Source organism: Medicago truncatula, chromosome 3 (genome assembly GCF_003473485.1).
Source record: "Medicago truncatula cultivar Jemalong A17 chromosome 3, MtrunA17r5.0-ANR, whole genome shotgun sequence".
NCBI classification, from domain to species: Eukaryota; Viridiplantae; Streptophyta; class Magnoliopsida; order Fabales; family Fabaceae; genus Medicago; species Medicago truncatula.
The window spans coordinates 6,359,366-6,384,719 of NC_053044.1; the positions used below are offsets into that span (position 1 = coordinate 6,359,366).

General features: G+C 29.3%; 2 protein-coding genes and 2 long non-coding RNA genes across 4 annotated transcripts; 1 reads left to right on the plus strand and 3 right to left on the minus strand.

Annotated features, from left to right (window-relative positions):
- The first annotated feature begins 1,711 nt into the window (after positions 1-1,711).
- Positions 1,712-2,242, plus strand: LOC11411689 (uncharacterized). The gene is made up of 2 exons (XR_003009833.2): positions 1,712-1,871; positions 1,987-2,242. It is a non-coding gene; the product is annotated as an uncharacterized lncRNA (long non-coding RNA).
- A 1,176-nt stretch (positions 2,243-3,418) lies between these two features.
- On the minus strand, positions 3,419-7,009 carry LOC11409031 (subtilisin inhibitor CLSI-I). The gene is made up of 2 exons (XM_003598737.4): positions 6,756-7,009; positions 3,419-3,842 (listed from the first exon to the last, which is right to left on the minus strand). Exons 1-2 carry the CDS (start codon positions 6,829-6,831, stop codon positions 3,634-3,636), a joined length of 285 nt encoding a protein of 94 aa, XP_003598785.1. The 5' UTR covers positions 6,832-7,009; the 3' UTR covers positions 3,419-3,633.
- Positions 7,010-18,516: 11,507 nt separating this feature from the next.
- Positions 18,517-19,451, minus strand: LOC11422302 (subtilisin inhibitor CLSI-I). The gene is made up of 2 exons (XM_003598741.4): positions 19,292-19,451; positions 18,517-18,936 (listed from the first exon to the last, which is right to left on the minus strand). The coding sequence occupies exons 1-2, from the start codon at positions 19,356-19,358 to the stop codon at positions 18,707-18,709; spliced, it is 297 nt and encodes a 98-aa protein (XP_003598789.1). The 5' UTR covers positions 19,359-19,451; the 3' UTR covers positions 18,517-18,706.
- Positions 19,452-24,491: 5,040 nt separating this feature from the next.
- LOC11427889 (uncharacterized) lies at positions 24,492-24,995 on the minus strand. The gene is made up of 2 exons (XR_003010081.2): positions 24,885-24,995; positions 24,492-24,774 (listed from the first exon to the last, which is right to left on the minus strand). It is a non-coding gene; the product is annotated as an uncharacterized lncRNA (long non-coding RNA).
- Between the last annotated feature and the right edge of the window lie 359 nt (positions 24,996-25,354).

Sequence of the window (25,354 nt, forward strand, 5' to 3'; positions counted from 1 at the left end):
TAGAATGGTAATACTACTATAATTTTTTTTATTTTTACAAAAAAAATAAATAATTATTTAATGTGGTTTTTGTTTTTAAAAAACAAAATATTGGGGTAGGGAAACTCTTTACAACTATCTTCAAAGGAATTCGAACTTTTTTTTTTAATAATTCAAAAGAATTCGAACTTAATCCCTTGAATTTTACAATGTTAAATGTTTATCATTGAATATTCAATGTGATTTAATTGAAGGAATGTGTAAAAAGAAAATGTATACCAACCGAAAATTATAATTAGTTATTCAAATTATTTCAATGAAGTGATTGGTCTCAAATGATTAATAAATTTCATTAAAAGACGAATCGTTTGGTAAAACCCAAATTCAATTCCTTGATGAAATAATTCTAAGTTAAAATTTACTTACCTCCCAATCAAACTCAAGATTACCTGGGTCTCTTACTTACCTTTCATCCAAACTCCATATTATGAAGGCTCCTTCCCCTAGGAACCAGAGGCTATTTTACAATTTTCTTCGTCAAATTGATTTTGAATTTTGTTTTTAAGATAATTTATTTCACTTTGGAAGTTAATTATCATTTTTTAATTTATTTAGATAAATATTAATATGCATAAGCTTAAACATGTAGTATGAATCCGAAAATGTCACAACAACACCCTTGTTTATTCTTCAAATTACATATGCTAGCTTTATTCCCAACCCCCCTTGTTTATTCTAATTTAAAAAATAAAAAATAAAAACTCATTTATTCTTTAAATATTACCACTAGCATTATTCCCAAATCTAAGGTGTAATTTGAGGATACTCACCAAGCATCATACGTGGAAGGTATGAACATGGTGGGGGTGGATCCATAGGTATATGAGAAGTTCCAATGCTACCCCTATCAATCAATGTTGAAGTAGTATGATTGCTTGTAGAAGTACTTCCCACGTTATTGTAGAACATGTTTGGGACATCTAAAAGTGTTTCATTTATCTCATAAAAAATTTATGGATATTTTCTAAATTTCAATTGTGGTATATAAATTCATCTTCCTTTGATGTCATTATTAGTTCTTCCAGGCAACTCCTAACGTTGACGTCCACATGGTTTACCTTCATCTTAATAGAGAGGACTGTTTTTGTCTATAACATAAGCTTCAACAAGTTTCAAAGTGTTAACAAGTAGTCAAGAGCGTGTTGACTGAAGTCCATAGCTTTGGCATGGTCCATAGGCAAAACTTTTCTTATACTTAAACACACATTTCCTAAGTGTTCACATGCATTCGTAATTTGCTATCATCAAAACATAAGTGCTTTGTTCTTAAACAAATCTTGGTCTAACAAACCAACCTTAACACACATCAATAGTTCAAAATGATTAAATAACAATTAAATTAAATTAGTTTCTAAAATCATAAATAGGCACATATTAGATGATCTAGGTCATGCAGTCTCCCAAGACATCATTATATTAAGGGGATAATTTAAAGATAATAACCACCATTTTCGTGCTTATCATTTATCTTTTGTGATTTTTCCTCTTTCAGCCATCAAAGGTTATACGATTTTTGAAATTTATTAAAAATATAATAAACTCTTATGATTGGTAAATTTTTTACTAAATATGTTGAAGGGACAAACACGACACATCGATATATATTTAATAATAATTCGAATTTCATAAAAGGTTTTTTTTTACAACTTCACAAGGGTCATTTAAAAATATATAAATTATGTAAATAGACGTCAAGATTTGAAAATCATAAAGCGATTAAACCATTTGTTACATATAAAGTGCGTAAAATATGACTGAAATTCTCAAGTTTGTTTGTATTATGATTATATTCCTCTCCTCATTTATTGTTTCACAAAATATTGACGGTAACAGTAAGTATTATTATTATTATTATTTTTTTATCTTTTTAAATTTCCTTCTTTACTTCTAACAAAGTAATTTCATCTCAATTTAGTTACATTCTTTTATTCTCTTTTTTCATTGAAGCGGGTGGTAATAGAAAATGTTTTAGAGATTCTGATTGTCCAAAATTTATGTGCCCATCTTATTTGGCCGTGAAGTGTATCGGAAGACTTTGTAGGTGTGGTAGACCGGAGTTGCAAGTAGAACTTAATCCCAAATGATTTTGTATTTAGTGAAAGAACCAAGAGAGTAAACAAAAGTTTTAGAATATTACATAATCTATATCATGTATTCATTTTGTTGGCATCCAATAATTAAATTTTTATCGTTATAATTTCAAGAACCTTGTAGTAATGCCTTTGTACTCTAAGATGATGTTAATGAAATGAAATAAGATAGCAAATAATATCTTTAAGATTTTCTTTTTGTCTCTTAATTTTAGAGATATCACCATTTTCTTTTCAATTTTACCACGTATCAATATATGTTTAATAGTTAAGTTGAAAAATAGTTTTTAGCTTACCAATAATCCTATACTTTTATATTCATCTTATAATTTTTCTCATGTCTTTGTTCTCCAACTCTTCATTATAGTAATATCCTCAAATTTTATTTGTGGGGAAGTACCTCTAATTCCAATAATATTAGCTGCTAAATAGTTTATTAAGTTGAGTTCCTTGAGAGAAATAATAACACATGATGCCTATAGAATGAGAATCTTGTTATAGATTTGAGGTTTATTAGGCAAGTGTGAGAGTCCAGAGTCTGTCAATTAATCTGTTCTTTTCCTCAATTGATACATGAAGGGATGGCTAGCAATTAATCAAGACAACTCAAACATAGTCTGATAACGACAATTAACGTTTAGTTATATTTTTACTTCTTGTAATATAACTTTTGTTGTTTTTAATTCTTGCACGTTTTGTGTTATAATGTTTTCATACACGTTTTTAATTCTTACAGGTTTAGGTATTTTTAATGATAATGCATAATATTTATAAGGTCTGGGTTTAAACCCCAGATATCACTAAAAAAGCAATCCCAACTTAATACCTTAAATTTATAATGTTAAATTTTTACCATTAAGTATTCAGTGTGATTTAATTGAAGGAACATGTAAAAAGAAAACATATACCATCCAAACATTATAATTAATTATTTAAATTATTTCAACAAATTGATTGTTCTTAAGTAATTAATGAATTTCATCAAATGATAAATCGTGTGGTAGAACCCAAATTTGATTCCCGGATAAAATTATGGGCTAGAATTTACTAATCTATCCTCCTGACCAAACTCTAAATTACTAAAATATGTTACTTACCTTTCAACCTAACTACATATTATTAAGACTCCTTCCCCTAAGAACCATATGCTTAACACAAAAATATAATATTAATCCTATTTTACAATTTTCTTCGTCAAATTGATTTTGAATTTTGTTTTAAGATAATTTATTTCAATTTGGTAGTCAATCATCATTTTTTTAATTTATTTAGATAAATATTAATATGCATAACACAAATCATAAGCTTAAACATGTATGAACCTGAAAATGTCACAACAACACCCTTGTTTATTCTTCAAATTACATACATATGCTAGCTTTATTCCTAACCACCCTTGTTTATTCTAATTAAAAAAAAAAAAAAAAAAAAACTCCATTTATTCTTTAAATTTCACCACTAGCATTATACCGAAATCTCATTTGAACAATATTTAGTTGATGAATCAACCAATTGTTGGAGTCTTAATGAGCTTATTAGATTGATCAACATACAATCGAACTCTTTGGGTGTTATAATCAGCAGTAACAAAATAGCCAGGTGGCACCACTCGAATTTCAACTCCATTCATCTCTTCCTTTATTTTCCTCTCTGCTTCTTCTGCTGTCACACCAACTAGCTCAGACCAATTTCTTCTTGTTGGATTATTTCTCCCTGAAATTAATTATTTAATCTTATTTCAAATCATTTTTATATTTATGAGAAAGCCAAAATATATATTCAATATCACTATTTAAATCAAAAGATTGTTAGTTCCCGTGACGATGGATCAATTGGTATCGAGTTTAAACTCGAATTCTCCACTTATTCACGAGTGAATTTTTAATTATTAGGTTATCTGACAAAAAAAAAACATTAGAACTCACTTGGCAAGGGTTCATTTACTGCTCCTGAGGAGGATAAGTTCCTTGTCCTTGTTTTTCCTCTGCCATGAATACCTCTCAAGAGGATGAAACTTATGAGTAAATAGTCAATTTCCCTCTTAAAATTATAAGTTTCATCAATTACCCCCCCTGAAATTAACAAAACTTCAATTACCCCCCTGAAATTTCACAACGTTAGTCAATTTACCCCCTCCGTCAAATTTTTCTGTTAGTGGACATGATGTTTTGCAAATACCCCCCATGAAGTTTTGCACTTATGTGCAAAATGCCCCCCAAACTTAAAAATTTATATTATTCTTTTCTTAAAAACAAACAATTAATAGTTAAATATTAAAGCTAACTATTAAGTTTGGAGTTTGAAAAAACTACATACATGTATACATCAAAATAGGGAAAAATATGTATTTTTAAAGTGACAATAATGGTTATTTCTAATAGACAAATTATTATTTTTAGAGGTTTATAAACAAATTAATAATCAGATTTAAATTTATATTTTCTCCTTAACCATCTTAGTCTTTTAACTCCTCCAACTCCTTCAACATTTGCTCAAACCATTTAAACTACACAACCCCCAATATTAATCCACAAATCATCCCATTATTGTCACTTTAAAAAATACATATTTTTTTCCCATTTTTGAGCCTATTTTGATGTATATATGCATGTAGTTTTCCCAAATTCCAAAATTAATAGTTAGTTTTAATATTTAACTATTACACTAACTATTAATTGTATGTTTTTAAGAAAAAAATAATATAAATTTTTAAGTTTTGAGGGCATTTTGCACATAAGTGCAAAACTTCAGGGGGGGGTATTTGCAAAATGTCATGTTCACTAACAGAAAAATTTGACGGAGGGGGTAAATTGACCAACGTTGTGAAATTACATGGGGATAATTGAAGGTTTGTTAATTTCAGGAAGGTAATTGATGAAACTTACAATTTCAGAAGGGAAATTGACTATTTACTCAAACTTATATCTTAGAGTGTGAACTTCGAAATATTTATAAGCCAAAAAAGTTGATTCCAAAACGGCACCTCTATTTGACTGGACATTTAATTAATGGGACAAATAAGCTGATTTTTTCAATGTTGTATGCCTCGATTTGGAGGTGTCACATTAGCTAACTTCTTTTTTTAAGCCATAAGGAATTTTTTTTTTTAAGGTAAGGAATAAAGTATATTGAAACACCTCTTTTTGAAAACCAATATGTAAAACAAAAGAATAAATATCATCCTCTATAGAGACATTTGAGAATCTTTAAAATAGAAAAATATTCAAAACACTTTTTAAAGAACCGTCACTACTCTTTTTTGACGGGCTCGTGCCTTTTCAAAATATCCTTTTTTTTTGCAATTTTCTTTCAAAAAGATTTTAATTTTAAAGCAAATTAAATAAACCAGATTTTTTTACTCAATTAAATAAAAGATAAACATTCATTTAAAAGAAAAGTTTAATTAAAATACTCTTTTTTGATGGATCAATGCCTTTTTCGCATTTTCTTTCAAAAAAAGGTAAAATTTTAAAACATATTAAATAAAACAGAGTTTTTTTACTCAATTAAATAAAAGATAAACATTCAAAAGAAAAGTTAAATTAAAAAAAGAATTACAAAAATGATAACGTAGATTTACCTAAATGCCAGTTAAGCTACTTTCACGTAATTCCATAAAATTTCGTAGATTTTTTTAGCTAAATGACAAAGCAAATGATGCAATGATGAAGATTACCTATTAATTTTACTTAACCATGAAGAAATCAAAGAAAATAAATTGAGCCATCAATTTATTTTAAGTTTGTTAAGTTTGTTACTTGTATGACTATGTTTAATGTTCTCAAACGCTCTTGACATTATAAGTCCCACCTACATCTGGATGAGGAATGTTGAATGTAGGGATCTATGGAACCGTAGCTGGAATAAGTATTACTTTGTTTGGTGTCGCGAGTATAAACCTTAAATAGTCTTTGATCTAGGAACATATAGGATGTAGTCGAAGGATCCTAATTGTCGTCATCAATTTGTTAAAAACCATTATTTTTTTATTAACCAATCTTGTAAAATCCCCCAAATTTACTGCTTTTATTATAAATTTAGTTAATTGCCCAGTTGAAAAGAACAATATGGAGACGATAACTTAATACATTATTACTTGAAAAAGGTTTAGTGAACTTGCCAAATTTATCTTCATATATAATAACAACAGTGCTTAAAGTTTGTGTCTGATCATGGATACGTAGGTATTTTGCCTTTATTATCGTTCTTTATCAAATACTTATATATGTAAATCCTCTTAGAGTACAAAGCCTTCAATACAAGGTTCTGGAAATTATAAAAATAAAAATTCAATTAATGGATTCCAACAAAATGAATAAATCATAGTCCATACATATTCTTAAAGGACTTTTGTGTACTCTCTTGGTTCTTGCACAACATACAAAATCACTTGGGATTAGGTTTTTATTTGAACTACGGTCTAACACATTTATAAATACCGTTGACACACTTCACGACCAAATAAGACGGACACATATTTTTTGCACAATCATCATCTCTGAAACATTTTCTACGACCAACCGTTTCAATGAAAAAAGAGAATAAAAAAATGTAACTAAAATAAGATGAAATTATTTTGTAAGAAGTAAAGAAGTAAATTATAAAAGATAAAAAAAAAAGGATTACCGTCAATATTTTTTGCAGCAATAAATGAGCAAAGAAATATAATTATAACACATATAAACTTGAAACTTTCAGCCATATTCTCCAACTCTATGTAACAGTTGGTTTTATCACTTTATAATTTTCAATGCTCATCCTCTACTTAGGTATTCATTTTATGTATCTTTAAATGGCCCTTGTGAAGTTGTAAAAAGCCTTTTATAAAATTACAACAATTATTTTATATATTTTCAAATGTTTCTTTGAGGGTTTTGGTTCATGTTCCCTCTCTCTTTTGTTTTGTATATCTTTTATCTTCCATAATATATTATGGGATTGCAGCTCTTGCTGCAATTTCCTTGTTTAAAAAAAATGGCCCTTGTAAAGTTTAAGAAATCTTTTATAAAATTAGAACCATTATTAAATGTATATCCATGTCTTGTGTTTGTCCCTTCAACACACTTAGTAAAAAGAAAACTTAATTAAAAAATTGACCAATCATAAGAGTTCATTATATTTTTAATAAATTTCAAAAATTGTATAAGCTTTGATGACCGAGAAAGGGAAAATCTCAAAATATGAATAATAACCTAATAAATGTGGATTATTATCTTTAAATTATCAACTTAATATAATGATGTCTTGAGTGATTTCATGATCTAAATCATCTAATATGTGTCAATATATAATTTTATAAATTAATTTAATTTTAATTGTTATTTAGTCATTTTTCATTATTGATGCTTGTTATGGTTGGTTTGTTAGACCGAAATTAGTTGCATAACAAAGCACCTAATTTTTTAGGATAACAAAGAATGTACAATGCATGTATGAGAACACTTAGGATAATGTTTGTTTAGATGTGCAAAATATTTTAAGTATAAGAGAAGTTTTGCTTTTGGACCAAGCTAAAGCTCTCGACACCGGTCAACACTCTGAACAACTTGTTAACACTTTGGACCTTGATAAATCTTATGTCAAAGATAAATACTATGATTTCTACTACTAATATGAAGGTAAACTATGTGGAAGTCAATGTTGTGGTTTGAGGCTCTAGATTAAGATCGTTTGTTAGCATTGACTCAAGGTCTCATTATCGATGCCTAAAATTACTCTTTGCTAAGAAAGGAAACATTGTTCTGACTTGTGTACTACTAATATGAAGGTAAACTATGTGGAAGTCAATGTTGTGGTTTGAGGCTCTAGATTAAGATCGTTTGTTAGCATTGACTCAAGGTCTCATTATCGATGCCTAAAATTACTCTTTGCTAAGAAAGGAAACATTGTTCTGACTTGTGAAAAGGACTAAAATTTATTAAGAGCATCATTGATGAAAATGAATGGTTGATATGCTGACTGCAATTAATCAAGAATAATTGAATATTCAATCAAATACTCCCTCCGTCCCATAATATAAGCAAAAAAAAACTCATTTTCATTGTCCCAAAATATAAGCAAAAAAGACAAACATTTATCCTATTTAATCTTGTTTTTTTTAAAATCTCTTTTTCAAGAAAAACTTTTGTTTATTCTCATAAAATTAAATGCAAATTACATTCAATTTTCTCTCTCTTTCATTTTTTGCATAACCAATGGCCAATGAAAATTGTTTTTACTTCTTCCTGTAACACTTTTTCCAAAGAAAACACAAAAAATTATACTCCAAATTCTTATACTTTAGTTTTCTTAATAAGTGTGATTCTTTATTTTTTGCTTATAATTTGGAACGGATGGAGTATTCAAATACAAGATATCTTCAACACCAAGCTTCAGCTATATATAAATACGAAGTTTGATCGAATAAGGTCTAAACACTTGAACATATTCACATACATACATATACAAGTGTAACCTGTTCATATACTCTTTTAATTATATACATACTTATTTATAATATATTGTCCTCTAAAGGAACCACTTGTGTAACACCGTTGAACCCCACAAAAAATATTTAATGCAAATAAATCATTTAATTAAAAGAATTCAAGATGTTACGTTATCATTTTCTCAAAAACATGCATAATTTGTTTTTCATAAATCCTGCAGCAGAATAAAAACATCTTAAATAAATAATATATAAAGAAATTAATTAAATAAAATTCTAAAATCGGGTCGTTATACATGTGAGTTCCGACAGTGTTAAAATTGTATGTTTCTTTTCCTTTTCGGATGTTTGCTTCTATGTAAGATGTCCTGGAACTCGAGAATAGAATTCCTCCCTTTATAATGCCTCCTGAGGCCTCTTGAATCTTCATTCTTCATCTTCCCAAGATCTTCACAGATCTTCGGATGTCTTGCATTGCCTATATGCATGATTTCTTCGTGAATTTACGACAAAACATCCTAAAATTTCTAAGTTTCAGAAAGAACATAATTACATACTCAAATATGGAAAACATTACAAATGTCCATAAATTTTAAGTAAATTATTCTAATACTCCTCTTTTGTGCTTGTTAAACCTACTGAAATTGACTGAAAAACGTGTAAAGAATAACGTAATATGACATATCATCAATAGTCACGCGACAATATATCTATTTTTGGAAGGTGATCAACGAAAACATCGCTGATATAGCCAAGAGTGGGTATCCTTGGAACACACTTGTCTTCTTCATGAACTCTTGTGGAGAGTGGGTGTTCTAGTATGTGACATGGAGGATGATCCTCAGCAGAAAATTGATTAAGAAATTAGCCATTAAAAAATTTACGATTTTGAGGCTATCAAACAAATCAAATAAAGTTTAACTTGATCTAGCAACCGACTATTTAATGCTTTCACATAGTCATATAGTAAAAGGTGATATTTTCCTCTATAATCACAAGAACAACAAAAAATATTGTTGGAAAAATGATTAAAATGTGATACCCTAAACCAAAAGTGATTTAATTACACAATTTGTAAAACTAAACTTATTTAGTGAAAGCACTGTGTCTTCGGAGATTTCCATCTCCATAATATTACTCAATAATAAGATAGATCAAATTTTAATACAAGTATTAGAAAATAGTACAAAGAAACTAACACAATGGAGCTAGTTTACAACATATGTCTCAGGATTTGTCTTATAGAATATAAATGAACGCTTAGAGAACTAAAAAGATGGAGAAAATGATTATTAGGCTTATTTGGAGCAAGATCTAATAACTCAAACGAATCTTAATATGAGCACACTCAACAGAAAAGTATGCATAAAAACAAGCACTCAATCTTTGTTAAGTTCACTTTTTGTATGACTATGCTTAATGTTCTCAAACACTCGTGAGAATATAAGTCCCTACTATATTTAGAGAAGGAATATTGCACGTAGGGGTCTATGGAACCATAGCTGGAACAGGTCTTAATTTGTTAGGTGTCGCGAGTATAAACATTAAATACTCTTTGATCTTGGAACATGGGATATCCAATAAGGACATATAAGAGGTATTTGAATAATCTAATTAATCGTCGTCATCAATCTATTTCAGACCATTATTTTTTATTCTCAAACAACCATTCTTGTAAAAGCTCTCCAATTTATTTCTTTTATCATAAGTTTAGTTAATTACCGAGTTGAAAACAACAATCTATGTGGAGACGATAACTTACAACTTTTTTATTTTTACTTGAAAAAATTTGATGTACTTGTTAAAATTTGTCAACATCTATACCTATTAATAAATGCAATACATTTTTGGTCTAGCCTATTTTATTTCCTATTTTACCCCTAATTAATTGCAAATATTCCATAATATAAACGGTTAAAAGTTAAGTTGGTTACATTACCATGTTTGAAAATCAAAATATAACTTCTTTCCCTTACAATCTCCTTTCCATTACAACATTCTGCCACAATTTTCATTCTACCATTTTTTTCAGTAGCACCATTTCATTCCATTGATATTATTACCTTCCCATTAAATTTAAAGTCATGCTTGCTCACTACATGCGTGCAGCTTTCAGGCCTTTACAACTTACAAGGCTATGCGTTCCTTCCAATGACTTTCTTCTTTATATTATCTTTTTTTTTTTTGTGAAGAATTCTCTTATATTATCTCTCTCAATTTCTATCTCAAAATAAAACAATGACGATTTTATTTCAATCATTAGTTTTTTTTAAGGAATCATCAACTTTTTTATACTTGTTACATTTATCATTGAAGTACATATAATAGGGTGATTTATGGCAGTTTCTCTCTCTTTCTATTTGACAATTGCAAATGAGAATTGAGGATTGACCAGTTCTATTGTTTTTCTTCTCAGGGCAAAAAACAAAAAAACGAAAGAAAATGAGAGACGTTCCAAATTACAATTGCAAGAGAGACGTTTCATCCAAAGATAAAGAGGAAAGCATGACAGGGTTTCACCAAGTTTCTATATTTCTTTTCCCTTTTATCATCCATTTATTTTAACAAAGAGAAATATACATTTCATCCATTTGACAATAGGGTACATACTTTCATAATACATTTCTTATTTTTAATTTCGATTTCAGTATGAATTTAGTTGGTGATTTTATTGGTCAAATTTTTGTTTCTATTATATCCTTCATTGACTTTTTCTTCAAACTTCCCTTACAATGATTTATTGTATTCATTTGTTTTCCTTTAGTTTTCATATGCAATTCCAATTATATTTTAATCCCTTTTTTAGTGTGGAAAATTGATGTAACTTCTATTATGTTTCAATCTTCTAATCTTCCTTTTTTTTTGTTTGAACATGAATCTTCTAACCTTAATTTGTTTTCATTTTTTTCTTCATGAAAGTGGTTTTTCTATTATCATATTCCATAACTATTAATGGGAACAAGAATGAGACGACCATGAAATGTTAGTAGGTTACTGTTAACTCTCTTACTTTGTGTGTTGTGCTTCTACGATTTTTAATATTCATCCATGTCTTTTTTTTGGTCATGTATTCATCCATGTCTTTTTATACTAAGATCACACACTTTCTTCTTTTACCATTATTTTTTCTTCGTTTCTATTTTTTTTTAAATTTGGAGATTTTGTTCTACGGTTTTTTTCTTTTACCATTATAAAACTGTTCAGATTTTGTTCATAACAATGTGATCAATTTCAAAAACCATATTATTATTTAAAGTATCTACATTAAATATGTTGACAACATTTTGTAACCAAGGTCGACCTGTTTATGAAAATGTAGGTATTTTGTGAATTGATATAGAATGATTTGTTGTTATCTTTCAAGAAGCCGGTGGTTGCACGTGTTTGGTAAAAACGAACAAATTGAGAGAGCGGGTTAGAGGGAAATGGTACAATTTTAATACTATTATTTCAGTTTTTGACTTTTGAACTTTAACGTGTTTTTTTTTTTAACAAGCTAAAATTTTTGAACTTTAACCTTAACTGTCTTTTTTTTCATTTACTATTTGTTTTCTATCAACATCGGTTCAATGTGAGATGAAAGACAAGGTAGAGAAAGAGAAGGGACAAACTAATATTTAAGGAAAATAGGGAGCCATCGAGGTAACCCTTTCACCCTGGCCTAAATGCAAATCCTCACATAGCACTTGCACAAAATGATGAAGGTTGGAGGCATAAGGTTTTTGGAGAGAGAGAGGGTTGTTTACAAATTTTAGTTAAAATATTTTCTTATTCTGTTTCTACAATTAATTTTATTCTCTTCATTTCTTTTGTAGAAAATGAAAGTGTGATGTAAATAGAGATGATGAACAAAGAAAATAATTTGGTTTTTTTTTCTTCCTATATACCTATAAATAAAGACACAATTTTTTATGTTTTGTACCTCTGGACTTATTTGATATTTACTTTGTGTTACTCAAGTATACTTTACCCATGTTCAACCCCTAAACTCATTCCAACCTCAACCATAGAGTGGAGAATAAGAACCATATAAGGACTGGGAGAAAGTTCAAAAGTTATATATATATATATATATATATATATATATATATATATATATATGTTCTGAAATACATTTTAATGAAGTAATTATGTAAAAAACTTTATTTTAGGCCTTTGAGATGCAAATTATTTTTTGAATGGCAAAGGGCTAAAGAGATTAATTGTGCATTTGGAATCAAAATGAAAGGTTTCAGATAACAAGTTGATGTTATAATTTTCTTATGTTTCATATATTTCTATTTTATTGTGTGCATATTTGATACTATGAAGTGTGTTAAATGTGAGATATGTCAATTATCTTATGTTTACAACTATTTCAATTAATAAATAACAATTATAGTGTGTTCTAATCCTCTTATTCACTTACTGTCTATTTATATCTCTTTATTCATAGAATAGCTACTATTCAAAAGTAGCATTTTCTTTTCTAACCTATCATTTTTGTGTAGATATATGCGTTAGCGCAGTAGAAAAAGCGGACAGACGGGCACGGAAGTGCCGGTCTGAACGCTAGTATATAATAACAACAATACTTAAAGTTTGTATTGATCATGAATACTTAGCTCTTTAAGTCTTTGCTATAGTTCTTTAACAAATACTGATATATGTAAATTTTAAATCACAAGTATTTGTATAACACAAGGAAAATAGAGCTTGGTTCTTAGAGTCATAGATAAATTTTCTAATTTAATTTGAATACAGCTCACAAAAATAAACATTTAATTAAGACATGTACAATTATTGCAATAGACAATTATAATTTTGTATTAACATTCTAGTTTTCCATATCTTTTAGAAGCAGGCAAACACTCCGAGTTTCTTAAAAAAACTAAAATGTAAGAGAAATAGAAATGATGTTTGAGAACAATTACAAGTAAAAAAACATTATAACATGAATATAAATGATAGATTATGTAATATTCTAAAGACTTTTTGTGCACTCTCTTGACTCTTTCACTAAATACAAAATCAATTGGGATTAAGTCTTACTTGCAACCCTGGTCTAACACACTTACAATTACTTCTGAGACACTTCACGACCAAATAGGATGGACACATATTTTTTGGACAATCAGAATCTCTAAAACATCTTCTATTACCACCCGCTTTAATAAAAAAAAAAGAGAATAAAATAATGAAATTAAAATGAGATGAAATTATTTTGTTAGAAGTAACGAAGGAAATTTAAAAAGATAAAAAAAATAAAAAACTTACAATCAATATTTTGTGAAACAATAAATGAGGAGAGAAATATAATCATAACACAAACAAACTTGAGAATTTCAGTCATATTTTCTCACTTTATATGTAACAAATAGTTTAATCACTTTATGATTTTTAAAGCTGATTGTCTACTTACATAATTTATATAATTTTAAATGGCCCATGTGTAGTTGTAAAAAAACCTTTTATAAAATTAGAATCATTATTAAATGTATATCAATGTGTTGTGTGTCCCTTCAACACATTTAGTAAAAAGAAAGATTAAAAAAATTACCAATCATAAAAGTACATTTTATTTTTATTAAATTTCAAAAATTGTATAAGCTTTGATGGCTAAAAGAGGGAAAATCACAAAAGATAAATGATAACCACAAAATTAATGTTGGTTATTATCTTTGAATTATCCCCTTAATATAATGATGTGTTGGGAGATTGCATGACCTAAATCATCAAATATGTGTCTATTTATGATTTTAGAAATTAATTTAATTTTAATTGTTATTTAATCATTTTGAACTATTGATGTGTGTTATGGTTGGTTTGTTAGACCAAAATTTGTTTAAGAACAAATCATTAAAGTTTTGATGATAACAAATTAAGAATGTATGAGAACACTTATGAAAATGTGTGTTTCAGTGTGTAGGTAATTCTAAGTATAAGAGAAGTTTTGCCTATGGACTAAGCCAAAGCTATGGACTTCATTCAACGCTCTTGACTACTTGTTGACGCTTTGGAACTTGTTGAAGCTTATGTTATAGATAAAGACAATGGTCTGTATTAAGATGAAGGTAAACTATGTGGAAGTCAATGTTGTAGTTTGAGCCTTTGGTCTAAGATCCTTTGTACCATCATTAACTCAAGGTTTTATGAATGATGCATGAAATTATTCTTTGCTAAGAAAGGAAACATTGTTCTGACTAATGTAAAGGAGTAAAATTCATTAAGATACTCAAGGTATCCAAAATTAAAGTATAACACGCAAGGTCTCTATAGTTGTGTCACTTTTTTTGTATCATTATCCATGACTTCCCTATCTCTTACCAAATAGCTTGAAGTTACTATTGCTTGCCTTATTCTAGTCCCACTAGTGGAAGACTCCATCTCAAACAGTATTATTCACAACAACTTCTAAATGTGTACGTGCACTTTGCCGTTTACCTTATAAATTGTACAACTCAACAAACTTCTATCTTCAAGAGTTAACCGAGTATTTTTACCACTATTTTTTTTTTATGGTGATGTTTAGTATTTAATGTATATTCTTACCATTGCCTCTCAAGGCTGATGTCCATTTTTAACATTTTCAGTTCAGTTCCATCACCTAGAAAACCTTGTCCAACTAGAGCCATGCACCAACATGCAACAAATAAAAACGGCATTTCTCATAATTATCATGTATGTTTTGTCTTGTTTTATATGCATGCCAAAAAATAGTAGAGCCATTTAACATGTATAACCCACACAATTTGGAACCTCTACTTATTATCTTTGCATTACGCAGAGGAGTTTCCATTATCTCATGCTCAATACTAATTTCATAGCCTAACTCATCATACATTCTTATCTACGATAAATTCTTACCTCACATCTTACCTCACATCTTACCAAAGGAGCTCATGACAGTCAAACATCATAAGATGTAACTTGAACCTTATAAACTTTGTATTTTTTAAGGAAAACTGCTCTACCTTCTTCAATATGCAGTCTTAAAGTATTCATTCCTTTCACACATATGAAAATAACATTCAAAGTCTATAAGCCAATTCCCTTCCGGTTTCCAAAATGTCACCACTAGTGCATCCACACCCTCATAATTCTCCTCTAAGACAACTCTACAACTTGCACAAAGTCATTATTTCCTTCCAACTTGAGACAATCCTTATTGAAGAGACCGGTCTTAAGAAACTTGAAAAACATAAACTTTTCACCACCCTTGTATTTTAATTTTCCCCAATTTCCTCTACTCCCACCTCTTCCTATACATTCAAGGCATCCACACCACCTTCAACTCTTTAAACTTGGTCGACTCCATGGTTCTAAGAGCCGATTAGACTTCATTGAAGATGATTTTACCTTACTTTTCATAAAGCATATTATCCATGGAGTGGTCAAAATATAATGCATAGTAAGAGTAAATCCTTATCTTCATCCTCAATGTTCCCTTCAATGTTCACCAAGTCATCAATGATATTCTCGAATTTTGTCAATTGATCCACAATTTTTTTTGGCTTCACCATCCTAAATGAATATAGTTTTTGTCTCAAGAAGTATCTATGAGCGAATTATTTGGTCATACATAATGACTCTAACTTGGTACACATGGTTGTTATGGTTAGGGAAGGCAATTGGACCCAGGCCTGATGAGTACCCCAAAAAAATATCTGCAATGGGTAGGGTAAAACCCTGCTTTCATGGGTATGGGTGCGGGTAAGGATACTATACTATAAAAATACTTTATTTATTTTTGGTGTACAATTATTTAATTTTTTTTTTTTGTAGATAGACGAAATGACAAAACCATTATAAACTCACACACACAAGTGGAGGTACCGGAGTTCGAACCCGGTCATGGTATCCGGCCTAACAATTTCGGCATTTTGCTAGTTGAGCTAGGACTTCTGGATATTTTTATAATATAAAAATATTTATATAATATAAAAATACTTTATTTATTTTTGGTGTACAATTATTTAATTTATTTAGCTATTTAAGTCTAAACCTAAACCTAAAAATTGATTATTTAAATCAATTTGATATTTATTTTGGTATGCACTTTTTTATATGTATTTTAAGTGTTTTTATTTTAATTTTCTACGGATATTTTGGATATTTTTTTATTTGGCTAAATACTTCGATTCGTACTATTTTATGACTTGATTTGATTAATTTTGGATCATAGTTTTATTTCAAATGTGATGTTTTTTATAGTATCTTCATAGATAAAGTGCGGGTAATAGGTATAGATATGAGCACTTAGGTACCCATAGGGTATGGGAAATGGTACTAAGGTAGTTGCCCACAAGGGTATGGACTCGGGTACCAACATTTTTTACAAATGCGGGTATGAATGTGGGTACTATAATACCATGCTCAATGGATACCCATCGTCATTGGATCCCAACTTATTTAGTTTCGTTGGGCAATCCCAAATATCTATTTTCAATTTACATTCATCTTCCACAAATTAAAAATACCACCAATACAATAAAGTTGAGAATGAGAAAGAGGAACACGGAAAGTATTGGAGATGATAAATTCAACCCAAAATAATGTCAAAACAATTTTTTTTTTCACTGCCATTTTATCATAATATAGATCGGACAAATTTTTAGCTGTGCTATTAAAATTTATTGATTAAATGTTATTTTCCAATTGTTTCTTTTTTATTATAATTTTTTTTTGGCTAACACTTTCTTCTATTTTTAGTGGTTGCAATTCGTGGAATGAAATTTAAAGGACATGCCATGTTGTATGAAATTGTAAAGTTTGCTTATGCAATGATGATTTAACGAATGTATTTTAACATTTACCAACATATCATAGTAAGGGAAGACGAGAATTGGTGGGGGACAATTAGGTTTATTAATTGAAATTTAAGAATGGGAGGTTAGTGTTCGATTAAAATTAAGTAGGCCAGGTTAGTGTCATTTTAAGAAATAAAGGGGGTGTAAGTGACATTTTAAAGAAGGTTAGTGCAATTTTTTTTAGAATTTATCTCAAAACAAATAAAATGGAGTGGTTGATGTGTTGTCCTATAACGTGTGTGGTTTTCTTTTAGAGCAGTGATACATAGACATACTTATGTGGGATACACTCTTGTACCTCCACATAGAAATGCAACATGTGGCTCTCTCTCTCTCTCTATCCCTCCCTCCCTCCCTCCCTCTCCCCCCCTCTCTCTCTCTCTCTCTCTCATGTGTATAAGGTGTCATGTTTTAGTTGGTTGTAAAAAGGGTGGTACAATGTGTGTATGAGAAAAAGATGTCTATGTATCTTTTTTCTTTCTTTCTTTTATTCCCCTAGAAAAACTGAGAAAAATACCAACAAGATATTATTATTTCAACCTTGTCCTTGTGAAAACCCATTAAATAGTACTCCTTCCGTTTCACAATGAGTGTCGTTTAAGGTTTTAACACACAAATTAAAAAATGAAATGAAATAATCATTAGACATTACATTTTTATTAAACTGCTCTTACTCTTTAGCTTTCCCTATTTTAATTTGACAACCCATTTTGGCATTGTAGGTACAAATCAACTAAATACATAGATTGCAATCTTCAAAGAGAAAACTTTGTTCAAAGTTTCTTTTCAATGATTCGCATGGGATGCCTTGATATGCTACCACAAGATTTACATAAATTAGTTCTATATGAACTTCAAAAGCATGGTTTTGCACTCTGTATCATCATTTTTGTTCTACTGCTTGAAACCTAACTTTAATGAATAATATTATGCAGCTAAAATGCTTTACATGAGAATAGAAAAACGTGGGTTGGTAATTGATTCGTTAGTTCTAGGTGTTACTATGATTCGTAGTTTCCTTCTTTTCCAAAAAGGAGATGGTGTACTCGCAAACACTCTGACGATCTAGTAAGAATATTTTGGATATGTGAACGCAATAACAATTGAAACCTGCAATCAGAAGTGGCAACAATTAATAGTTCATAATGCAGCAAAGTAGAGAAGGTTCAAATTCGGCAACAACTTTGATTGTTTTCTATTCTTGACGCGTCTTGTGCTATAATCATATTTGTATCATTTTTGTAATAATTATTTATATATGTATCATAAAGAAAATCTGGGGACAATACCCTAGTTTATTCTTCAAATTACATCACTAGCTTTATACCCAAATCTTATGTGAACAATATTTAGTTGATGAATCAACCAATTATTGGAGTCCTAATGACCTTATTAGATTCATCAACATACAATCGAACTCTCTTGAACCTGAAATCAGCAGTAACAAATGAATCAGGGGGCACCACTTGAATTTCAACTCCAGATATATCTTCCTTTATTTTTCTCTCTGCTTCTTCTGCAGTGACACCAACTAGCTCAGGCCAACTTGTTTTTGTAGGGTTATTTGTCCCTAGAAGTTGATTGTAAGTCCCTGCAACACCAAACATATTTTAATATCATTGTAGTTTGGTTTCGTTTTTTCAAAACAAGTCCACCAAAATTGACATTAGAGATAATTAAACTTGAAATTTTGATGAGAGTATTCTCAAAATCTATTTTTTAAAGAATAAAACATGATCTAGTTAAAAATCATGTTTAAGAAAGAAAAAAATTGGATAGTAAACAAACACAAATTGCTTCATTTTTAAAATCTCTAAAATAAAATCTCTAGATTTTTCCATCACAAAATCTTTTATCTTTTAAAGTTGAAAAACTAACACATCATAAATTAGTGATTCATTTTTTATTTTATTTCAATATACTCAAAGAGAAAAATTATAACTTACTTGGCAAGGGTTCATTAGGCTGCTCCTGAGGAGGATTAGTTCCTTGTCCTTGTTGCTCCTCAGCCATTAATACCAATCTAGATAGAACTTCAAAAAAAAATATATTTTGTTGTTCTCTGAAAAGGGTGAAAGTTATCTCAGAAGAGTGAACTCGTTGACATATTTATAACCGAAAGAAGTTGATTCTAATACGGCACCTCTTTTGAACATTTGGTTAATGAGACAATTAAGCTGGTTATTCCAATGCCATATGCCTCTGTTTGGTGGTGTCACACAAGCTAATTTTGGACTATATATGTGGTGTGTATCTAAAGAAAATAACATATTTAACTCTTTTGGGTTGATTTTGTTCACCTTTCAAAAATTGCTTTCAATTTTTAATATAAGTAACATATGTAATAAATAGATAAAAAAAATTTTAAAATTTTTAAAAAAATGTAACAAACACTATATATAATATATATATATAAACAGGATCTGTTGATACTAGGTGTAAAGACTTACACCAAATCTTAGTCATTCAATCTAATTAATATGATGGTTCAAAATATAGAAACATAAATTTTAAAATGTGTCATGTGATAAATGTTAATAGTTTTTTGTTTTTTCTTGGTTACAAATGTAAAATAAATGTTAATGATTTGATCATTTAACTTTTTTCATTGACAAATCCTTTCAAAGATCAAAAGTGAAGTTATTTAAAATAATAGAGGTTGGATAAAAAAGTTGCATAAAAGTAAATGACATTCAAAAACTTATATTTAACATAAAAAATTAAGCATATACTCCCTCCGGTCCTATTTACAAGAGACAGTTGACTTTTTAGATACATTGAATAATGTATGTATCTAGTCAAGAACCTAAACCAAATACATAAATTATTCAATGTATCTAAAAAGTAAATTGTCTCTTGTAAATAGGACCGGAGGTAGTGCTATCCAAAAACTAAGAAAATATAGTTCATCATAATATTCAGAATTTTTGAGGAGCGTACAATGACTTGGATCATAATAATTGATTAAGAGAAACCCCACAATTGAGATTAACACTACATTTTCACCTAAAACCTTGAGATATTAGGTATACTTGTAATCTCACTTATATGTTGCTAGTTATATACTATTGCATGAAATGTAGAAGTTTAACTTAAACATGACACATCAACATCGCTCCCTTAAATGTGAGAGTCTTTGCGTCTATATTTGGTGAGATATGCAAATAAGGCCAGAGAAACAATATGGTAAAAATATGTGTTGGTGGTGATTTCATTGAGCGATATTTTTGTTCCCTTCTTTCATGAGGATATAGAAAGAAAAATAGAAAAATAAATAAGATTGAAAAATGAAAATGAATTTAAGCATGATAAATAAATAAATAAATAAATAAGATGAAAAAAACGTCACATCATTTAAAATGTCTAACAATCAAATATTTTGTCAACTCATGATACATCGTCATTTTTCCTTTGTCAGCCAACCAAATAGTAAAAGTAAAGAAATTTAAAATAATTGAGGTCAAATAAAAAAAATGCATGAAATCAATTGACATATAAACACTAAAGTTTAAAATAAAAAATTCAACAAATGATACATAAAAACTAACAAAACTAATCATCATAATGTCATAACTTCCATAAGAGTATGCATTGAGTTGTATTCTAAGAGCAACCACACAAGTGAGTTTGACACCACATTTTCATCCAAAGTCGTAATTGATTAGGTATATGAGTTATGCCACTTATATGTTGCTCAACATCTAATCTTGCATACATTGTGGAATTTTAACTCACTTGAGATATTAAAATCTCTTCATTAGGTGTCAAACTGTCAGTGTCTGTGATTCACCACTAAGAACCACTCCCACTAACCCACAATGTTGACCTGAGTTACGATATCATTGTTTGGCTTATTTGGGGAGCAAACACTGATGTGGATCGACACATTGGAGAAAGAGCACTCATTCAAGTGAGAATTATATCACATCTTCATCCAAAATTTTAAGGTTTAAGTATATAAATTTTTCCCTTATTTGTTGTTTAACTTCCTAACTTACATTCAACGGTGGACTTTAACCGACACTTGATATATCACAATACTCTTCTCCTCAAATATCACTACTAGAAAAAGCAAAATAAGTAAGGGAAATTAGTGACGGAAAAAATGAAATTCCTCAGAAATTCCTTGGTCACAAAATTTAATAACGGAATTAGAGATGGATTTTACGTTTTCCCTCACTAATTTTTGTTTTTTTAGTAGTGTATGACGAAATTCTAACCCGTGCTTGGCACGGGTGTCCATACTAGTTTAACTTATTTCCTTAATTTAGTCACAAACAAAAATAAAAACGTATTCTCTTTAAGCTTCTTCCTTGATTGTTCTTTGCCACATATCAAGCAACTTAAATGGTATCCAGGAAAAAACAAATGAATCAAAAGTTTTACAACATAGAGCCTTTCAAAAATTTATCTCAAAAAAAAACATAAATTATGATTTTTGAATAATCATGTTTATTTTAAAATAATTGATCAATAGATCTGAAAGGAAAACATTATAATATTCCTCAATTATAGCCAATTTATAGGAAAACAAATATTTGATCAATTGATCACTTTAAGTACTATGTCTTAGGAGATTTCCATCTCCATAATATTCCTCAATCATAAGATAGATCACATTTTAATACAAGTATTTAAAAATAGTACAAAAAAAACTAACACAATGGAGCTAGTTTACAACAGATGTCTCAGGATTTATCTCATAGAATTGCAATGAAAGCTTAGAGAACTAAATAGATGGAGAAAATGATTATTAGGCTTATGTGGAACATGATTTAATAACTCAAATAAATCTTAATATGAGCACACTCAACATAAAAGTTTGCATAACAACAAGCACTCAATCATGCTAAGTTCACTCTTTATATGACTGTTCTTAAAGTTCTCAAACACTCGTGAGAATATAAGTCCCTACTAGATTTAGAGCATGAATATTGCATGTAGGGGTCTATATGAAACCGTAGCTGGAACATGTCTTACTTTGTTAGGTGTGTCGTGAGTATAAACATTAAATAGTCTTTGATCCAGGAACATAAGATATCCAATAAGGATGTATAAGAGCTATTCAAATAATCTAATTAATCGTCTTCATCAATATGTTTCAAACCATTATTTTTTATTTGCAAAAAACCAATCTTTTAAAAAACCTCCAATTTATTTCTTTTATTATAAGTTTAGCTAATTACCTAGTTGAAAACAATAATCCATGTGGAGAGGATAACTTACAATTTTATTACTTGAAAATATTTGGTGCACTTTCCAAATTTATCATCATATATAATAACAATACTTAAATTTTGTATTTGATTAGGGATACTTAGCTCTTTAGTCTTTACTATAGTTTTTTAACAAATACTGGTATATATAAATTTTACATCACAAGTAATTTTTTAACACAAGGAAAACTGGGCTTGGTTCATAGAGTCATAGATAAACATTCTAATTTAATTTGAATACAATATACAAAAATAAACATATAATTAAGATATGTACAATTATTGCAATAGCCAATTATAATTTTGTATTGACATTTTAGTTTTTCATATCTTTTAGAAGCAAGCAAACACTCCGAGCTTCTTAAAAATAATAAAATGTAAGAGAAATATAAATGATGCTTGAGAACAATTACAAGTATCAAAACATTATGACATGAATATAAATGTATAGGATTGTTGGTAAGGTAAAAAATATTGTTCAACTTACCTATTAAACATATCTTGATACGTGGTAAAGTTGGAAAGAAAAAGGCGATATTGAAGGTGAGAAAAACACAAGAAGGGAGGTTGAATTGTGTTAGCTTTTTCATCGTTTTCTCCTAAGCTGAAAACACTGATCAGAAGCAGATAGAGTTCTACTTCTGAAGTGATGTTCGGGACTAACTTGCAGCGGATAAAAACAGAGAGAGAAAGAAGAAAGACACAAAGCCATTATACAGGTTCCTTCCACAAACCGGAAGTAGTCATGTCCCCCTTGCACTTCCAAGGAGAGCTCACTAAAAATGTAGTATCTGATTACAACTTCTCACTGCTAAACTTAGCAAGAGACTTCAAATTGCTCAAGTACAACTGCAAGAGACTTCCTACGCTCCTGAACACAATCAAGAGACTTCTAATGCTCAAGCACAACTACAAGAGACTTCTAAATTCAAACAGAATTACAAAGAAAAATGTTTGAGGTTGAACACTTCATATACAATCAATGGTGTTCACAATACAAATCAGATACATACTCTTAAAACTCTAGAATTTCTAAGATATGAACTTTGATAAGAAATTCTAAGTGAACTTTTGATGCAGAACAATTTTGACAGAGTTTAGACGCTTTCAAATTGTTGTTGAGTCTATTTTGTTCTCTGAGTATTCACTCCTTTATATAGAGATGTAGAAAAGAGACATTGTCATATTGCCAGCACATCAAAATAGAGTCGTTCGAAGCTTTGATCAATCACCAATGATCTTTTGTCTGATATGATTATTGTCCTATGAAGAATCAATTTCAAATCCATACCAATTGAGAGGGAATATCGTTGCAGGAAGAGCTGTTTTTCTTGTCTTGCAGCAGAGACAAAAACAGAGTAGTGGAGGTAGTGGTTGTACACTTCGTACAATTGTACTTTGTCAAAGCTTTTTAAAGAACAAGCATTCAATGCCTTCAAATCCTTTCAAATTAGATGTTGCTTCACTCTTCTAGTCTTCTGCAATGCTTAGACGAGATTAAATCCATTGAGCAACCTTTGAAGTTTTAAGTCTTGCATCTCCTGATGAACTTCAGCTTCTGGTGATCTTCTGCTTCTGATGAGATGCTTTTGATGAACTTGCTTCTGATGACGTCATAACTTCATGAGCACTTTAACTTCAGGAGCACTTCTCTTCAGATGCTTCAAGCTTCATTTTTGTTGATTTCATTGCTCTCTTTTGTTCTTCCAGAACCTATTTAAGATGTCAAATTTTTGTCTATGGTCCTGTACACTTGAACAAATATTAGAATATGCAATTGACAATTTTTAATAGCTTATTATGATCAAAATTCTCAAAGGATAATGTTAAACACATTTTGTTCCAACAAATATCTCTAAAATTAAGAGACAAACAGACAATCGTAATGATATTATTTACTATCTTATTCGATTTCATTACCATCATCTTAGAGTCCAAAGCCATTACTACAAGGTTCTTGAAATTAGAACGATAAAAATTCAATTATTGGATGCCAGCAAAATAGATAAATGATAGATTATGTAATATTCTAAAAGACTTTTGTGTCCTGTCTTGGTTCTTTCACTAAATACAAAATCACTAGGGATTAAGTTGTACTTGCAACTCCGGTCTACGACACCTGCAGAGCCTATTGATACACTTCGCAACCAAAGAAGATGGGCACATATGTTTTGGACAATCAGAATCTCTAAAGCATTTATCTTTACCACCCCCTTCAATGAAAAAAGAGAATAAAATAATGTAACTAAATTGAGATGAAATTACTTTGTTAGAAATAAAGAAGGAAATTTAAAAAAATAAAAAAAAGAATGCGTGCTATTACCATTCAAACTTTTTGAAACAATAAATGAGGAGATAAATATAATCATAACACAAACAAACTTGAGAATTTCAGTCATATTTTCCCACTTTATATGTAACAAATGGTTTAATCACTTTATGATTTTCAAAGCTCGACGTCTGCTTACATAATTTATATATTTTTAAATGGCCCTTGTTAAGTTGTAAAAATACCTTTTAAAAAATTATAATCATTATTAAATGTATATCAATGTGTCGTGTTTGTCCCTTCAATATACTTAATAAAAAGAAATATTAAAAAAAGTGTTATGGTTGGTTTTATAAACTAATTTATTTCTAATTGTTATTTAATCATTTTGAACTATTGACGTGTGTTATGGTTGGTTTGTTAAACCAAAATTTGTTTAAGAACAAAGCACTTACCTTTTGATGATAAAAAATAAATAAAAAATGTATGAGAACACTTAGGAAAATATGTTTAAGTGTGCAGGA

What these genes read in the sequence shown, in the direction of transcription:
- LOC11409031 (XM_003598737.4), bottom strand. Translation starts at nt 6,831, where the DNA reads ATGGCTGAAAGTTTCAAGTTTATATGTGTTATAATTATATTTCTTTGC. An exon ending in TGCTGCAAAAAATATTGACG is followed by an intron (nt 3,843 to 6,755) that starts GTAATCCTTTTT and finishes AATTAATTTCAG; the next exon opens with GGAGAAATAATCCAACAAGA.
- LOC11422302 (XM_003598741.4), bottom strand. Translation starts at nt 19,358, where the DNA reads ATGGCTGAGGAGCAACAAGGACAAGGAACTAATCCTCCTCAGGAGCAG. An exon ending in GCCTAATGAACCCTTGCCAA is followed by an intron (nt 18,937 to 19,291) that starts GTAAGTTATAAT and finishes TTGGTGTTGCAG; the next exon opens with GGACTTACAATCAACTTCTA.